The sequence below is a fragment of the Gnatocerus cornutus genome, chromosome 6, assembly GCF_029298725.1.
Source record: "Gnatocerus cornutus isolate USDA-ARS CGAHR chromosome 6, icGnaCorn1.1, whole genome shotgun sequence".
Taxonomy (NCBI): Eukaryota; Metazoa; Arthropoda; class Insecta; order Coleoptera; family Tenebrionidae; genus Gnatocerus; species Gnatocerus cornutus.
This window is the reverse complement of record NC_142238.1, coordinates 11252554-11270003: the sequence shown is the minus strand read 5'-3', so window position 1 is coordinate 11270003 and position 17450 is coordinate 11252554. Positions and strand designations below refer to the sequence as shown.

The following is a 17450-nucleotide window of genomic DNA, read 5'->3' as shown; positions in this document are numbered from 1 at the left end:
AACGTTTATGAAGTTATCATGACGTGTGTTACGCTGCTAACTCATTTAAATACTTTTTTGTCCGGAAGACACGGCTCTGGGAATTCTTAGTCAGTTTGCTCGATTTGCTGGAACTGGGTATGTGGGTTAAACTTGGTCGCTTCTGGGAACTACAACACTCTTAAGCTTATCATTTTAAAACGACGAGAAAATAAATAATTTTTCTACAAATAAACTTTCAGTTTCTAGAAGAATGAATATCTGAGATGCGATCTGATTACAGATTAGAGCAATTAATGTTGTTTTGTCTCGTATATGCGCTTTATCTTATTCGCTACTTTTCAAATTTTTAGATCGGGTGAACAGACTTTTTTAATCCGAGTCTCAAAATTAGGAAATTTGATCAATAATCATTGTTACTTAATGATTGCATAGCAGGTAATTGAATAAATTGATTGAATTGAAAATGTTTATTTTATCTTATCAAGGTTGGGTTTATCCAAATGAAAGTGTAGTGACTGCACTTATTTTTGGATATATTTGATCTAGAATTTCTGCTGACAGTGACCCCACATTTCTGAGATACCTCTAAAATCAAACAGATAAACGGAGGTGAATGTAACGTAACTAAGTGTTTAAAGATAAAAAAACCTTATTAACGAACAAACCGCTTTCGTCATTTCTTCCATATCCTGAGTGCTCAAGCTCAAATTGTCAAAACAATTCCAAAACCGTGCACCCACACAAATCAAGGCCATTTAGTCCTCGTCAAGTCACTAGTAGGTCGGCAATTATTTCTGACTCACGCAAATTATCCGAATCCATAATTTTATTCGAGAATTATAAAGTATCCGTCTGAAAGCAAGCATGACCATGCACATATTTTTTCGTCCCGATTTTCATCTCATTCTTCGTTATATAACACACTTATTTATTGACCTAGCCTTTACGTGCAGTGGTTGACCGTGAATATGAAGCTTTCTCCGGTAGAAATGACCGACAATGCAAAAAAAAAGGTACCAGAGGTCACATCGGAATACCAATTTGTTTTTAAGGAGTGATAAGTTGTTGAAAACGTCAGCTAGAAAATAACTGATATGAGTTATCAGCCAGGTGAAAACAGCAGTATTCGAGAGATCGGCGAGCTTTATTATTGGAGGTACCGAATTGGAGCCATACATTTATGACCGTTAAATTGATTACAGTTTATGTTGTAACTTCCAAAATAAGCACTAAAAGTGCATTGCGCTGCATTAGTTAATATTATAATATCTTCAAACAAAGTTTTATCGAAATTAATCAACTAAAGGTTGATAATTATTTCACAATTATTATCGATTATTTTGAAGTGTTTTTTAAGTAGCCCTATTTATAGAATTTGCAGTCGCTTTAGAAACCTTTTTTATCAGTTCTTTTCACTTTTTAAACAAAATTTTACAATCAAGTAGCGCCGCGGCGCGCATATCTTCATATCTCCAATAAAGATAAAAATTCCCAACGGCAATAAAGACGAAACTTTGCAAATATTGAATTATCACAAAATTCAACGAATCCTCCGCCCTTGGTAGCTTGATCAAATCACAAGATAAGTCCAGACAGGATGCCTTTATCTATGTAATGATTGATCGGTGTGTTTGATTAAGTCATCGATATTACGGTTAAGTTTGCATTTTTTCCATTTGAAAGTTGTTTGTTACTGTTTATTTTTTATTGCAGTTGGCCTCGTGCATTATGAGCCTAGAGGGCAAACCAGTGTGCAACATCGAACCAACATGACTCAAAGGGATGAAGTGCAGAAGTTCGAGCAGGGGCGTATACGTTTCCTGCAGGAAGAACGTATGCACATACAAAAGAAAACATTCACGAAATGGATGAACTCGTTCCTGCAAAAGGTAAAAATTGCTTGGTATGGATAGGAGTAATGATATTCAGGCCTTGGAATAGACGTCATTTACATTCTTGAAGTATTGCTCTGTTTATAAAACGATTTTTTTTTGTGAAATAGTACGCTGGGTACCGGTTTGAAAATATTCGAATCTACTTGTTTTTGTATCGGCACATTGAATGCAGCGAGATAAAATTATCGAATATTTTTATCTTGATTAGTTCCATGGTTTAAAAGTGAAACTGCGATAAGAACATGACCTGGGGTTCTTTGTTGCAGCGATACAAAGCTTAAAACCTGGGAAATTTGTAATGGCTAATTTAATTATTAAAAAAAAAATGGAGCCTCCCATAAAATAGCGCTCGGAGATCCGGCGATTGGTTGCGTTAATTAAGTTGGGAGGAGTTTTTGCTTTATAATTGATCTGAAAAAAACACGAAATGATTGGATTATACATTAGTTTTAAAATAATATGTTTCGTGTTGTTATTATCTTTATAGTAACTATAACTATGTGTTAATTAATATCAATAATGAAAATTCGCATGTAGAGAATACTATCTTGACGGATTAATGGCTTTTTATTGAATTGTCTGTGAGGATTTACTCATCCATAAACCGACATATAGGATAAATTCGATTTTTTTAACGATTCATAAATTCATGCTTGGTTATACTTTTATTCGACATTTATTTAACGTATTTTTAATGAAGCATTTATGACCTACCTAAAAAGTTTTCGTTTTAAATATAAACAAATTAATTAATTGTGGAACCAAATAGCCAAAACATTTGTCTACGATTGTAGTAAATTTATCAGTTTAAACTTATCAGATCATAGATGAATTTCTCTGTTTATTAGCCTTGATTTATTTCCAGTTTCACCGTAAATAAATATTTCAACATTTCATTTTATCAGTTTTCTAATAATCTGATTCGTTTTAAGTATCTTTCCAAGATGTCATGTATAATAATAAATGTTCAACTTTTGAAGGTTACGGTTAAGTGCTTTATCAACTGATAAATTCTCTTTCTGGAGTTTTTAATCAAATTTTATGTATTTTTCTGTTATCTTTGATGAATTTAAAGATAAATATTTCATTATGGTAAATTATTGGAGAAAATTTGAATGACTGTACTTGAAAATTTGTGAGTCATAAAATTTTAATGTCTTATTGTCCATATTTTACAGTTTTACCAGATTTTTTTTCCCATTAATTTGTTACCTCTATCAATTCCACTCCGAGCCGCGGCAGGTCATAGACGTCTTAAAAACCACTAAACTTTCAATTTTGACTCAATTTGTGCCAATTACTGTTCAATCCTTTCTCCTCCATTCGTAATTTCACACAAAAAGGTTACATTCTCAAATTGAGCTCCCACCAGTGAACGATTTTGTCGTAATTATTATTGTTGGCAAATGAACTCGTAAAATAGCAGTATTTATTTTATCTCCGGACATTTAATAAATAGGCGGCATTTAACAAATTTCATGTATCCGTTTGTTTTGCATGCTCCATTTTACTTTCAGGTCCGTATGGAAGTAGAAGACTTATTCGTAGATTTAGCAGACGGTAAGAAACTGTTAAAACTCTTGGAAATCATCTCCGGCGAAAAACTAGCAAAACCAAACAATGGCAAGATGCGGGTACATAAAATCGAAAATGTAAACAAAAGTCTGGCATTTTTACATACGAAAGTACGATTGGAAAGTATAGGTGCCGAAGACATAGTCGATGGGAATCCCCGACTTATTCTAGGTCTCATTTGGACGATCATTCTTAGGTTTCAAATTCAAGAAATTGAGATTGATGTTGTAAGTAGAAATACTGCGTTGTTGTGCAAATGGTACTATTGTTTTCTCAGGATGAAGAAAATGAAAGTTCTGAAAAGAAATCAGCCAAAGATGCTCTACTGTTGTGGGCGCAGCGAAAAACCCACGGATATCCAGGAGTGGAAATTCGGGATTTCTCGACGTCCTGGCGGACGGGATTGGGCTTCAATGCTCTCATTCATGCTCACCGACCAGACTTGTTTGATTATAATGATTTACCAAATAATCGCAATATTGATAATCTTAACCACGCCTTTGATGTTGCCAATAATGAACTTGGAATTCCCCGACTTTTGGATGCTGAAGACATCGACAATTCCAGACCAGATGAAAAGAGTATAATGACTTACGTTGCTTCGTATTACCACACGTTCGCTAGAATGAAGAATGAAGAAAAATCAGGAAGACGTATCGCAAAAGTATGACACCACCATCCACTTTTAACTCACTAACTTCTTCTTCCAGATCATCAAACAAATGGCGGACGCCGACAAAATGAAACTGAACTACGACAGACTCACCACCGATTTACTGGAGTGGATCAACCGGACAATAAAACAACTAGAAGACCGAAACTTTCCCAACTCTTTGGAAGGAATCCAAAGCCTCCTCCTCCACTTTGCGCGTTATCGCACACAAGAAAAACCACCAAAGTATATCGAAAGAAGCGAGATCGAGGCTCTATTCTTCAACATCAACAGTCAACTTAAGGAACTGCGACAACCAGCTTTCAATCCAGCTGATGGTAAACTCGTCCAAGACATAGAACGCGCTTGGGAAACCTTAGAAAGAGCCGAGCACAGTCGCGAAGTTGCCCTCAGAAGCGAACTTCGCCGTCAAGAGCGTCTGGAACAACTCTTCTACAAATTCGAACGCAAAGGAGTGCTTCGCGAAGGCTACGTCAAAGAAATGATCCAAGTTTTGTCGGATCCTCGCTACGGCTCTAATCTTGCTCAAGTCGACGCCACAGTCAAAAAACATGAAGCCATCAGTGCTGACATTTTAGCGCGTCAAGAAAGAGTCAATGATTTGAGTCAGATGTGTATCGAACTTGTTAACGAGAATTACAGAAACTCCGATCGTGTTGTCAAAAGAGAAGCGGAGATACAGAAGCAGTGGAAGGAGTTGTTAGGACTACTGGAAAAACACAAATTTAATTTGAACCGAATGGGTAACATCATGGATTTGTTGAGAGAGATTGATACTGCTTTGGCGAGCATGCAACAGTTGAAAGCCGATTTATCCTCGACAGACACTGGAATACATCTCATGGGTGTTGAAGAGCTACTGCAGAAGCACGCTTTGCAAGCGCTACAAGTAACCTCGTTGGGTGAAACACAGAGGAGATTGCAGCGGCTGGGTGAGAACATCACTGTTGAAAACCCTAAAGAAAAAGAACTTCTTCGCGCAAAGTTAGACCAACTTACTAAAACGTATCAAGATTTGGAAGCGGCCAGTACAAACCGAAAACTACTGTTAGAAGACGCTAGAAACTTTTACCAGTTCTTGCAAGACCAGGAGGATGAAGAAGCGTGGTTGATTGAAAAACAAAGAATATGTCAAGCAGGAATCACCGCCAAAGATCTTCGCGGTGTTCTTTCCCTCCAACAGAAACATAAAGGTCTTGTAGACGAAATTAAAGCGCGCAGGAACAAATTCGATCAATTAGCGACTGCTGGAAAACAGCTAATAGCGGAAAAACACCCAAGAGCTGGAGAAATTCAACAACATATGGACAGAAACGCTCAAGCTTGGATCGATTTGGATAAACTAGTCAACGATAGAACCAAACAATTGCAAGATGCTGCAGAAGCTTACCAGTTTTACGCCGATGCAAACGAAGCCGACTCGTGGCTGAACGAGAAGACTTCGATTTTGAATTCTACAGATTACGGGACCGACGAGCCGAGCGCGCAAGCTCTTCTTCAAAGACACAAAGATCTAGAAGGAGAGTTAAACGCTTACAAAGGCGATATTCAAAGTTTGAACGCACAAGCGGATCGGTTGGTCGCTGCGGGGATTTCCAATCTTGATCTTACGGCGGAGGTTTCGGTGGCAGAACCCATCGAAGAAGTGGTGTACGAGACTAGGTAAAACGTGATTTTTTCACTGTTAAACCAAGCTAATTCTGTTTTTTAGGACGGTTCCGACCGAAGTTTTCGTGGACGAACTCGTCGAAAAAGTAGAGCTCAAACCAGTAGTTGAAGAAAAGAAGGTACCGCAAGTCAAAGCTCTGTACCCATTTAATGACCACGGATTGAATATGATCAAAGGAGAAGTAATGTATTTACTGAATAAAAGCAACCCGGATTGGTGGTGCGTGCGTAAAGCCGATGGTACAGACGGTTTTGCTCCCGCGAAATACGTCACTGAAATAGAACCAAGACTCCTCCAAGTTCAGACACACAAACGTGAAACTGTTAAAGTAATGCAGAAAGTGAAGAAAACTAAGATGGTCAGTCAGAAAGTCCCCGTGAAAGTGTTCAAACCCAGAAGAACGGCTAAACGGAAGTTGGATGACAACGACAGTGTTCCAAAGAGACAGAAGAAAATCAATGATACGTACCAACATTTACTGGATGTGGCAGCTAAGCGACGCGCACTTCTTGAAGATGCTGGCAAGTTATTCAAGTTTTACAAAGAGTGTGACGACTTTGAGAAGTGGATTAAGGACAAGGAGAAGCTGCTCGCTGTTGACGATCCGACCGACAGTGTCGACCAAGCTAAGCGCAAATATGAGGTGAGCTTCATTTGCATAACTATAAATTACTATAAATTTATTTCTTCAGAAATTCGTGACGGATCTCTCCGCGAGCAACAAGCGCATGGACGAGCTCAACGGCGACGTCAAAGAATTCGAGAAGGCCAAACATTCTCAGATAGACAAAATCCGCAGCAGACACCGCCAAATCCAAGGCGCATGGCAACGCCTCAACCAACTGAAAGCCCAAAAGGAAAAGAGTCTGGAAGGCGCCAGCAGCATCGAGTTTTTCCAAAAGACTTGCGACGAAGCGAGAGACTGGATGTTGGAAAAGATGACTCAATTGGATTCCCACGTCTTGGGGCACGATTTGAAGACAGTCCAGGCGTTACAACGAAGACATGATAATTTAGAACGCGAACTGGCTCCTCTGGAAGAGAAAGTAAAGAAAGTTATGCATTTGGCAGATTCAGTCAAGTCGTCTTATCCTAACGAAAGACAGAACGTGGCTCGTAAACAAGAAGAGATCGAAAATTTGTGGCAACAAGTTAAAAATAAAGCGAGTGAAAGAAGAGCTCGACTGGAGGACGCGGTTGGACAACAGATATTTACCAACTCTTCTAAAGATCTCTTGAGATGGGTTTCTGATGTTAAAGATCAATTGAACGCGGAGAATATGGTTAGAGATGTCCAAACGGCACAAGCGTTGCTGAAGAACCACAAAGATTTGGGTGAAGACATTAAAACGAAAAATGACGAGTACGTCGGTGAAGCTTGCCCTTTTCTAAAATTAACATCTTCTTGTTTTAGATTCAGAGAGTTGACTAATTTGGGCAAGAAGTTGCTAAAATCCAATCCGGAACTCGCAGATGTTGCCGAACGCGTTGACCGCTTACAAGCTGAACAAGAGGCCCTAGCGCGAGGATGGAAAGAAAAACAACACTGGTTGGAACAATGCCTGGAATTGCAGTTGTTCAACAAAGAAGCTGATAACATCGATGCAGCTACCTCGGCGCATCAAGCTTTCTTGGAATTTTCCGAGCTGGGAGTAAGTGTTCCTTTTCGTGTGATTTCTTAACTAACGTGTGCTCACATTTAGGACTCTTTGGACGAGGTCGAGGCTTTGCAAAAGCAGCATAGAGCTTTCGCTAACACTTTGTTTGCGCAAGACGACCGCGTGGTGGCTTTTAGCAAAAAAGCAGATGTTTTGATCGCCAAACAACATTATGATAGTCAAAGGTAGTAACATCAATTTAAATCTTCCGTTTGTTCAATCTCAATTTTTGCAGCATCAACGACAAACGTAATGACGTTATCCAACGACGACAAGCAGTGAAAGATGTGTGCCAACAAAGAACCAATGCACTGGAAGCATCCAAAAACTTCCAAGAGTTTTGCGCTGAAGTCCACGATTTGCGCAGCTGGTTAACTGAAAAATTGAAAACTGCTTCCGATGAAAGTTACCGTGATTTGAGCAATCTTGAACGTAAGCTCCAAAAGCACGAAGCTTTCGAACGTGAATTGCGTGCAAATGAAGGACAGTTAAGAACTGTGAACAAATTGGGACAAGCGTTGATCGCTCAAGACAATTACCGTAAAGACGACGTTGCCAGGACTTTGAAAGAGTTAAACGATGAGTGGCAACAACTCACTGGTATTTCACTCGACAAAGGCAGAAGATTGAGACAAGCAGTGGCGCAACACGACTATAACAACTCTATAGATGACATTCAGAACAAATTAGATGAGATAAACGAGAATTTGTGCAGTCAAAATGTGGGCAGTGATTTACGATCGTGTCGAGAGCTTCTAAAGAGACAAGATGTTCTCGACAATGAATTAGCTTTGTGCGCCAACAGAGTTAACGATTTGGTTATGAAAAGCAACGACATGATGCACGACGGCCACTTTGACGCCGAGGCTATTCGTGGGATAGCTTTAGACAGCCAGCAGCGAGTCCTAGACCTTACAGAACCCGCGGAAAAACGACGCGATGCTTTAAATGAGGCTATGAAATTCTACGAATTTAGATTTGAACTCGATGCAGAGTTACAATGGATCAACGAACATCTTACTTTAGCTTCTTCGACGACGTTGGGACAAAATCTCCACCAAGCACAAAACCTGTTCAAGAAGCACAAGAAGTTGGAAGCCGAAATTGCAGGGCATCAACCCGTCATAGACAAAACTCTACAAGTTGGACAATCTTTGGTGGATTTGCATCATCCTAAAAGCACAAAAATCAATGAATTATGTGCTACTTTGCAAAATGCCTGGGACGATTTGAATGCCAAAGCCTCGGAACGCGCCTGCAAACTGGAATTGTCGTTGAAAGCTCAACAGTTCTTGTTTGAAGCGAACGAAGTGGAATCGTGGTTGCACGAAAAAGCGGATCTTTTAGCGAGTACTGACTGTGGTAGAGACAGAGATGCTGCCACCAAATTATTGACAAAGCACAAAGCTCTGGAGCTTGAATTAGACACTTACAATAACATCATTGCTGAAATGGGACGCGGAGCTCAAGCTCTCATTCAAAATAAGCATCCAGATTCTAAGTTAATATCAGAGAGACAGTCTAGTCTTGAACATCTCGTCAGATCTCTTCAAAGGAAAGCGGTTTTAAGACAGCATCATCTGATGGAGTCTTTGTTCAGACATGAATACTTTGCCGAATCGGAGGAATTAGACCGATGGATCGCGGAGAATCTTCAGCAAGCGTCGTCAGAGGATTACGGACAGGATTACGAACATCTAATGGTAATTCTTCACGATATAACTGGATTTTTAATATTTCTGGATTTATCTTAGGTACTACAAGCGAAATTTGACGACCTAAAGCACCGCATCGAGTCTGGAGCAGAACGATTCCGCCAATGTGACGATTTAGCTCAGAAGTTGATTGCCAATGAAAGTTCGTACATTTCGGACATACAGAGAAAACAACTGCAACTCGAGTAAGTGTGTTTTTTCTTTGAGTCTTGTCTTGTTCTAGATTTTGATTTTGATGTGGATTTGATTCTAAATAACTTATTAGTCTAAGTTAGTGGTTATGGTGTAGCATTTTGGTGTTGGAACTAACTGTTTTAGAACCCTCGAACAATCGGAAGCCGTGGAAGAAGTCAAGAAACGGCACGAAGTCGTACGGTAATGTTTTTTTTTACTAACATAATGTGTAAAGTTGCGATTTCAATTCCATTTTGTTGTAACATATTAATATTGCGCTGTTCAAATTTCCAGCTAAACTTCCTGTCCTAACATTTTTTAACTGTTCCTTTAGGAACTCGTGGTCTAAACTGCACGACCAGATGAAGAACCGCGAAACGCGCCTCTTGGCTGCAGGCGAAATTCACCGTTTCCACCGCGACATCGCCGAAGCCTTGCATCGCATCCACGAAAAGAGCGCAGCTTTGGGCACCGACCTCGGCCGCGATCTCAATTCAGCTTTAACCCTTTTCCGGAAACACGAAGCGTTCGAAAATGAGTTGGTAGCACTCGAAGCGCAACTACAAGTCCTAGTTGAAGACGCCTCCAAGCTCCAGAAAGTATATCCAAGTAATCAGAACTCTATTCAGCAACAGCAACAACATGTTGTTGAAGCCTGGAGCGCTCTTAAAGAACGCACCGATGTGAGACGCGACCAACTACAAGCCAGTGTGGACTTGCAAAAATTCCTAGCCGAAGTCCGAGATTTGACGAATTGGACGACTGCTTTGAGATTGGATATGAAAGCGGAAGAAAACGCGCGGAGTGTTGCTGGAGTACAAAAACTGCGATCAGAGCATGAAGCATTGAAGAATGAAATTGAGGCGAGAGAAGGTGATTTTCGGGCGGTGGGAGATAATTTGGCTGCGATGGAACAAACGGGACACTATGCGGCGGTGGAAGCCGGAGATCGTTATAAGAATCTTCTGCAAGAAAGGGAGAAAATGCACAAAGAGTGGCAGTTGAAGAAGATTTATCTAGACCAACTATGCGACTTGCACATGTTACTAAGAGAAGCGAAATTGATTGAAGACGCAACTAATGCTCAAGAAGCGGCTCTTGGTAACATTGAATTCGGAGAGACCGTTGATGAGGTGTTGAAACAAGTGAAGAAACACGAAGAATTCGAAAAATTGATTAGTCTTCAGGATGAAAAGTTAGATGCGCTTATTAATACAGGTAATAAATTGATCAGTCAACAGCACTTTGACAGCGAGCGTATTTCTAAACGGTTGCAAGAAGTGCAAGCTAAAAGACACCAAGTTCATCAGTTGGCTTCTAAGAGAAAACACCTTCTTGCGGACTCTCTTCTATATGCAGAGTTCAAACGAGACGTTGGCGAAGCCCAAACGTGGATAGCTGAAAAACAAAAGAACCTAGAAGCACAAGTTAAGACCACTGATGTGACAAAACTTGAAGATAAAATCAAAGAACTGCAAAAGCATCAAGCATTCCAAGCCGAGATCGCCGCCAATGAAGGCAAAATTAAAGAAGTCAAATCAAAGGGAGAAACTCTACTGAAAAAGAACCACAAAGCTTCCAAAAGCATTCAGGAACAGTTACAGAACCTGGACGGTGCCTGGAGACAACTTCTCCATGATGTTAACTCTCGTGGTAAAGGTCTAGAAGAAGCTCAAGATATCCTAGAGTTCAACAACCAACTCGATAAGATTGAATCGTGGATTCGGGACAAAGAAGTCATGATTTTAGCCGGTGACTGTGGCAAAGACTACGAACATTGTCAAGCGTTGCAAAGAAAGCTCGATGACGTGGATAGCGATATGCGCATCGACGACACTCGAATCAAAAATATTAATTCCTTAGCAGACAAACTAGCCAAACAAGGTCATCCAGGAGTCAAAGACAGACGAGACAACTTTATTAAGAAATGGCAAGGTCTTCAAGGAGCCTTAGCCGATTACCGTAACAAACTTGCTGCAGCCTCTGAAGTGCACTTGTTCGATCGCGATGTCACCGACACCGCTGAAAGAATCACTGAGAAACGTCTCGCAATGGAGTGCGATGATGTTGGTCGAGACCTTGCCGGTGTTGAACTCTTAGCTCGCAAACAAGAAGCTGTCGAAAGCGAAATGATGGCGGTGGAACAAAAGATACAAGACCATGGAAAAGACGCTGTTGTGTTAACCGACAAATATCCTCATTGCATTGAACACTTACAAGGGAAAATGGATGAGTTACAGAACGAATATGATAAACTTCTCCAGGCCAAAGAACGCCGAAGAAATAATCTGAAGGAATCGCATGCTCGACATAAGTTCGTATCAGATGTTAAGGATTTGGAGTTGTGGGTTGAAGACACCATCAAGAGAATGGAAGCACACCAATCTCCCAATAACGTGAACGACGCCGAAGCTTTATTGGCGCTTCATGATGAGCTCAAAGCTGAGATCAACGGACGAAATGAAGCTTTCACTTCGTTAATCAGTTTCGGACGAAGCTTCTCCGAAAGTGAAGACCCAGTCATCAACGAAGGTAATTCAGTTAATTCCATTTTTACTTACTTATCCTCATGGAATTATTTTTTAAGGTGTGGCCCGACTCGAAGAACTCCAAGACCAGATTCAACAAGCCTGGGACCAACATAAAGACGCCCTCACCTACGAATACGACTTGCAAGACTTCAAAGAACAAGCCAACCAACTCAATAATTGGTTAGCGGCAAAAGAAGCCTTCTTAAACAACGACGATGTTGGCGATACTCCACGCGGTGTCGAAGCTTTAATTCGCAAGCACGAAGACTTCGAAACTATGCTAAACCAACAACTGACGCGTATCGACGAGCTGTCGAAGAAGAAAGTCGGTGGTAATAGCCCCTCTGATCCTCATTATCCAAACAGCGAAGTCGCGACAAGATTGAATGAAATCATCACTCGAAAAGATCGACTTTTGGACAAAGCCGCTGAGCGTAAGAAGATTTTGAACGAGTCCCGAGCACTACAAAGATTCTTGAAGAACGAATATGATATTGCAGTTTGGTTGAACCAGAAGATTCAAATCGCGTCGGATGAGAACTATCGCGAACCTTATAATCTGCAGAATAAGATTCAAAAGCACGCCACGTTTGAAGCAGAGATTTTTGCCAATCATGAAAGAGTCAACAGTGTGATTGATGAAGGGCGTGAGTTGATAGAAAACAAACACTACGCTGGCAAAGACATCGAGATTCGCGTTGAAGATTTAGAGAACTATTGGAAAGATTTAATCGAAAAGTCGCGTTTGAAGAGAGACCGATTGAATGAAGCTTACCAAGCATTGCTATTCAACAGATCCTTAGACGAGTTTGAAACTTGGCTGACTGAAGTTGAAACACAACTAAACTCGCCAGACATCGGCAAAGATTTAGCCACTGTCAACAACTTGTTGAAGAAACACACAGCTTTGGAAAACGACATTCAACAACACACTGAAAACTGTGAAACCATCAACGATGCTGCAGATCAATTCGTGAAGAACCAACATTTCATGAGCGAAGAAATCCACCAGAGAGCCGAGGATGCCATAACTCGATTCCACCAACTCAAAGAACCAGTGCAGCAAAAGAGGGATTTGTTGGAGGGATCAATGATGCTACAACAGTTTACTAGAGATGTTGATGACGAGTTGCAATGGTTATTTGATAGGGAACCCCTGGCAGCTGCTACAGACTTAGGATCAAGTTTAACAACTGTGCAGAATTTGCACAAGAAGCATCATGCGCTTGAAGCCGAGTTGTCGTCACGGGAACCCATCGTTGGTTCTTTATTATCGCGCTCATCACAGCTCACCAGGTCGGGACACAATTCAGCGCCGTTCATCAACAAAAAAGCCAAAGAGTTGCAAGAGAAGTTTGCAACAATCAGGGACCTGGCGAGTATTCGAAGACTTCGCCTGCAGGATGCACTAGAAGTCCAAACGGTAACTTAATCATGTTCACGTTTTCTTTGATTCTACTTGTACTTTTTCAGTATTATGAAGAAGCCGCCGAGGCTGAAGCCTGGATGCGCGACAAGCGTCCTCTTCTCGTAACCAAAGAAGTAGGAAAAGACGAAGATTCCGCCGAATCATTGAAACGCAAACTGGAAGCCATCACCCTCGAACTCAAAGCTTTCGAAGTTACCATCGCCAAGCTCCGTAAAACCGCTGAAGAGTTGATTGAACGCCAACACTACGACACTGCCAATATTGCCAACAAGAAACACCAACTCGATGAACAGTTCAAAGAACTCCGCAAACTCGTTTCAGAACGTGAAGTTCGCTTGTCGGAAGCTCTCCAGTACTTCGGTTTTGTCCGCGAATGCTTAAACGTGCAAGAATGGATGAAAGATCAAGTTCAAAAGACCGACTCGGAGGATTACGGACGCGACGTTGAACACGTTGAGCTTTTGATTCAAGCTTTTGACACTTTCTACGCAGGACTGATGAATAGCGAGCCACGCATCCAGTCTTGTATCCAAAACGGAAATGTCTTAATAGACGCTAAAAGTAGTCATAGTAGAGAAGTACAACAAAAAGTCACAGAAGTTAGAGAGCAGTGGGACGATTTACTTGACCTCGCCAACGCCCGGAAAGACGCTTTAGCTGGTGCTAAGCAAGTACACAGTTTCGACCGCACAGCTGAAGAAATTATCTCGTGGATTCAAGAGAAACGAGCAGATTTGTCGTACGACACCTTCGGACAAGACTTGGAAAGCATTCAGGATCAATTGAGGAAACATCAAGGACTGGAGAATGAAATGAAGGTCATTCGGGAAAAAGTGGAGCACACACAACTAGAAGGAGAGAAACTCATCAACGAGTTCCCAGACACGAAAGAACACATTGACGACAAGAGTGAAGACATGTTGGCCGCGTGGGGAGATCTTCAAACTGATGCTGAACATAGGAAAAACCATCTTCAACAAGCAGAGCAGTTGCAAGCGTATTTCGACCAATACCAAGACTTACTGTATGTATTCACTTGTTTGTTGTCTTTTCTAATTTTTTGTTTAGGGCGTGGATTAACGAGATGTTGGCTAAAATCACAGCTCCTGACCTTCCTAACGACTGCAACGAAGCTGAACTTCTTATTGAACGACATAAAGAACACGAGGTGGAAATCAACGCCAAATCTAACAGTTTTCAACAGTTTAACGAGTCTGGTCAGAAATTCATCAAATCTGGTCACTTATTTTCATCAGATATTGCGGATAAAATCAAAATCCTGCGGCAAAGACTAGATTTACTACGTAACATTTGGGAGAAACGGAAAGTGTTGTACGACCACAATCTGGATGTACAATTGTTCAAACGTGAAGCCGGCACTTTGGAGACGTGGTTGGCGGTGAGAGAAGGCACTTTGAAGGATGGAACCGTCGGTGATAACATTTTGCATGTGGAAGAACTTATACGTAAACACAGAGACTTCGAGGAGGCGATTAAGGCGCAAGAAGATAAATTCGAAGGGCTCAAACGCAAGACTTTGGTAAATAAAATAAACTCACACAAAACAGTAGTTATAACAAATGCACTTTCAGATCGAAGAATCCTTCGTCTTGCAACGCGAGGAAGAGGCAATGGCGAGGAAAGCCGAGAAAGAACGCCTTGAACAAGAACGATTAGAACAGCGGAAACGCCTTGAAATCCAGAAGATCAACGAAAAGCGACGACAAGAACTGCCTCAGAAACTCGATATTCCTGAGGTACAAATGAACGGAACTAAACAAGAAGAAGAGGAACAGCGACCCATTCCGACTCTTCGCAAAACAAACTCTTCTGTTCAGGACAGGGATAGATATCCTGGTTTGAGACGTGGTTCGGACAGTGCGGTGCAACGCTCTGCTAGTATGAAAGTTGGCACTCCAGGAAGCGGGAATAAGCCGAAAAGAACTCCCACTTTCACCACGAGGAGGAGAGGATCATTTAAGACGAAAACCAACGGTGAGTTCTTGGTGCAAAAGATATTTGTTTTAACTTCTGTTTCTTAGACTTTGTTCCGCCATCTGATGCGCAAGCAATGTTGGACCGAAAACAACTGTTAATAGCAGGTGGAAAGAAGGCTGCCAACAGAGGCTGGAAGATGTCGTACACGGTTTTGTGTGGACAATTATTGTGTTTCTTCAAGAGTAAAGAGGACTTCGTTGCGAGTAAAGCTAGTATGGCTCCGGTTAATATTCACAATGCGTTGTGTTCAGTGGCTGACGATTACCAAAAGAAGAAGCACACTTTCCGATTAGTCCTTAGTGATAATTCGGAATACCTATTCGCGTGTAGTTCCGAGGTGGAAATGGACGATTGGATTCAGAAGATCGTTTTCAGAGCGCGACTGCCTCCAAGTCAACAGTTGTTACATTTAGATATTCCAAAAGTAAGTTCACAGACACAGAGGAACTGAGTTAAAATTGTTGTTTTAGGATAACAATGACTATGAAATGAGCTCGCAGAGTAGTCGTACGTCGAGTCCAGACGTAACAGAGCAAGTTACTTTGAGACACGATCCTCAGAATCAGAATGGCGGTAGTTTATCGAATGTGTCACGACATACAATGGGTAAGTTGGGTGCTTAATTCGAGTTTGGTGGACTATTTCATAATCATGCCATTGTGAAGTTGTAACACAGTTGAATTGCTATTCAATAACGGAAAATTGCTTCAAACATTTCTAATTAAAATAGTGGATAACAATTTTCCCGGAGAATAGCGATTCGCCAAGATAACCGCCACTCTATAACTTAAAAGGGTTCATTAATTCGATTAATGATTAACGTGGAAGACCTCTAATTTTAAATGTTAACTACTAATTTAGGGGAAAGTCCACCACCTTTACCGATGAGCGAACCACCGAATAATTATGCTGGCCATCGTCCATATACCTTAGCAAACAGTGGATCTATTTATGGTTAGTCAGCATGAGCACAAGTTAACTAACTCGCACTGACTTCCAACTAACTCTTAACTTTCTTTTTCATTCTGTTTTCTGTATTTCTGTAATGGTTGCGGCATTTCGTTGTTTTGTCATGTTGGTAATTTTCTTTGTTTTAGATGGAAGTGGTGTGTCGTCGAAACAAGATTGGGCACATTCTGTGCAACGTCCAGCCAGTATGCAGCCTAATAGTGAACCACCAAAGTCCCGTCTATTTGAAAGAATTTTCAAGAAAAGGCGAAATACATCCCAACCCTAAAGATGCGTACATTTAGTTTAGTACCTTTTAGTATTATATTTCCATAATTGTTTGTTGTACATAGGCTCATATTAAGTATTATATAAAGTTACACAAATTCATGATAAAGTTTTATTATAAAATATATTTTTAAGTTATTAAAGACTCTGTTTTTCAAGAACGGCAGGTTTTCTTCTGCTCTAATAAAATTATTGAAAGTGAGCCCCTCCAAAATGAGCAAAACTGTTTCTTACCTTCAACACACCTTTCAAACTCAACTTCAACTTAAAAAAAACAAAACCATTGAAATATTATATCCAGTTACAACAATTTATTACCAGCTAACGTGAGATTCATGACTAAACACAATGTAATTATAAATTTTCTACTTGTATGAAGAAATAACTGCTGGGCGTTCAGGTAGATCATCATGGCCATCTAAGAATCCTGCAGCTGCTCCAACAATCACAGTACCTGTGAGTGTAGCAATTCCTATGAGTAACTGAGCATTATATTTTCTCTGTTTTGAGTCGTAATGGGTCTTCCAGCTTCCCTGGGGGCTCGGAAGATCATTAAAGGTAGTGACTGAATGATGACCTTCTGTGTAATTTCTTCGAGCAACTGTAAAAAAAAAATATAACCAAAAGGTCTTAAACGGTCAGAAACATACTTTGCCTGCTGATAACATTACGGAGAAGCCTGGGGGCCTGCATTTTAGCCGATTCAATTTCTTAGTTCTTTTGGTTATGCAACGAAACAGAGAGGGCTATGAAATGTCAAATAAAGGAGGTGGCAGTGTCGCCAACGAAAGAACATGAAATGTTTCTAGAAAACATGGCGGTTATTTTAAATTACAATTGTTAATTTCCTTAGGGTAACGGAAGACATTTTTTACCACCTGAAATAAAGAAGTTAGATTGTAGCACATGTGGTTA

The 17450-nt window shown here is 40.6% G+C and overlaps 2 protein-coding genes across 5 annotated transcripts in view; one reads left to right on the top strand and one right to left on the bottom strand.

Annotated features, from left to right (window-relative positions):
* kst (spectrin beta chain, non-erythrocytic 5 kst) overlaps positions 1–16696 on the top strand; it is a 46597-nt gene extending 29901 nt beyond the window's left edge. For 2 of the 4 annotated variants that reach the window (XM_088038286.1, XM_088038284.1), the window contains exons 2-21: positions 1696–1871; positions 3395–3679; positions 3730–4116; positions 4163–5787; positions 5837–6437; positions 6487–7157; positions 7209–7446; positions 7498–7637; positions 7688–9155; positions 9207–9352; positions 9486–9542; positions 9676–11873; positions 11929–13295; positions 13346–14325; positions 14370–14841; positions 14894–15296; positions 15344–15723; positions 15770–15905; positions 16161–16253; positions 16397–16696. In XM_088038286.1, the coding sequence (XP_087894412.1) occupies positions 1752–1871; positions 3395–3679; positions 3730–4116; positions 4163–5787; positions 5837–6437; positions 6487–7157; positions 7209–7446; positions 7498–7637; positions 7688–9155; positions 9207–9352; positions 9486–9542; positions 9676–11873; positions 11929–13295; positions 13346–14325; positions 14370–14841; positions 14894–15296; positions 15344–15723; positions 15770–15905; positions 16161–16253; positions 16397–16536 (11907 nt within the window). In that variant the 5' untranslated portion in view covers positions 1696–1751 and the 3' untranslated portion in view covers positions 16537–16696. The remainder of the gene's footprint in view (positions 1–1695; positions 1872–3394; positions 3680–3729; positions 4117–4162; positions 5788–5836; positions 6438–6486; positions 7158–7208; positions 7447–7497; positions 7638–7687; positions 9156–9206; positions 9353–9485; positions 9543–9675; positions 11874–11928; positions 13296–13345; positions 14326–14369; positions 14842–14893; positions 15297–15343; positions 15724–15769; positions 15906–16160; positions 16254–16396) is intronic. The other 2 variants (XM_088038285.1, XM_088038288.1) reach the window with 2 other exon arrangements.
* Positions 16697–16818: 122 nt separating this feature from the next.
* On the bottom strand, positions 16819–17324 carry LOC148172882 (uncharacterized). The gene is made up of 2 exons (XM_088038344.1): positions 17186–17324; positions 16819–17136 (listed from the first exon to the last, which is right to left on the bottom strand). The coding sequence occupies exons 1-2, from the start codon at positions 17226–17228 to the stop codon at positions 16901–16903; spliced, it is 279 nt and encodes a 92-aa protein (XP_087894470.1). The 5' UTR covers positions 17229–17324; the 3' UTR covers positions 16819–16900.
* Positions 17325–17450: the final 126 nt, after the last annotated feature.

Excerpts from the sequence above, each read along its gene's own strand:
- LOC148172882 (XM_088038344.1), bottom strand. The coding sequence starts at position 17,228 with ATGCAGGCCCCCAGGCTTCTCCGTAATGTTATCAGCAGGCAAA. Across the intron at positions 17,137-17,185 it reads TAATGTTATCAGCAGGCAAA|TTGCTCGAAGAAATTACACA; the intron begins GTATGTTTCTGA and ends TTTTTTTTACAG.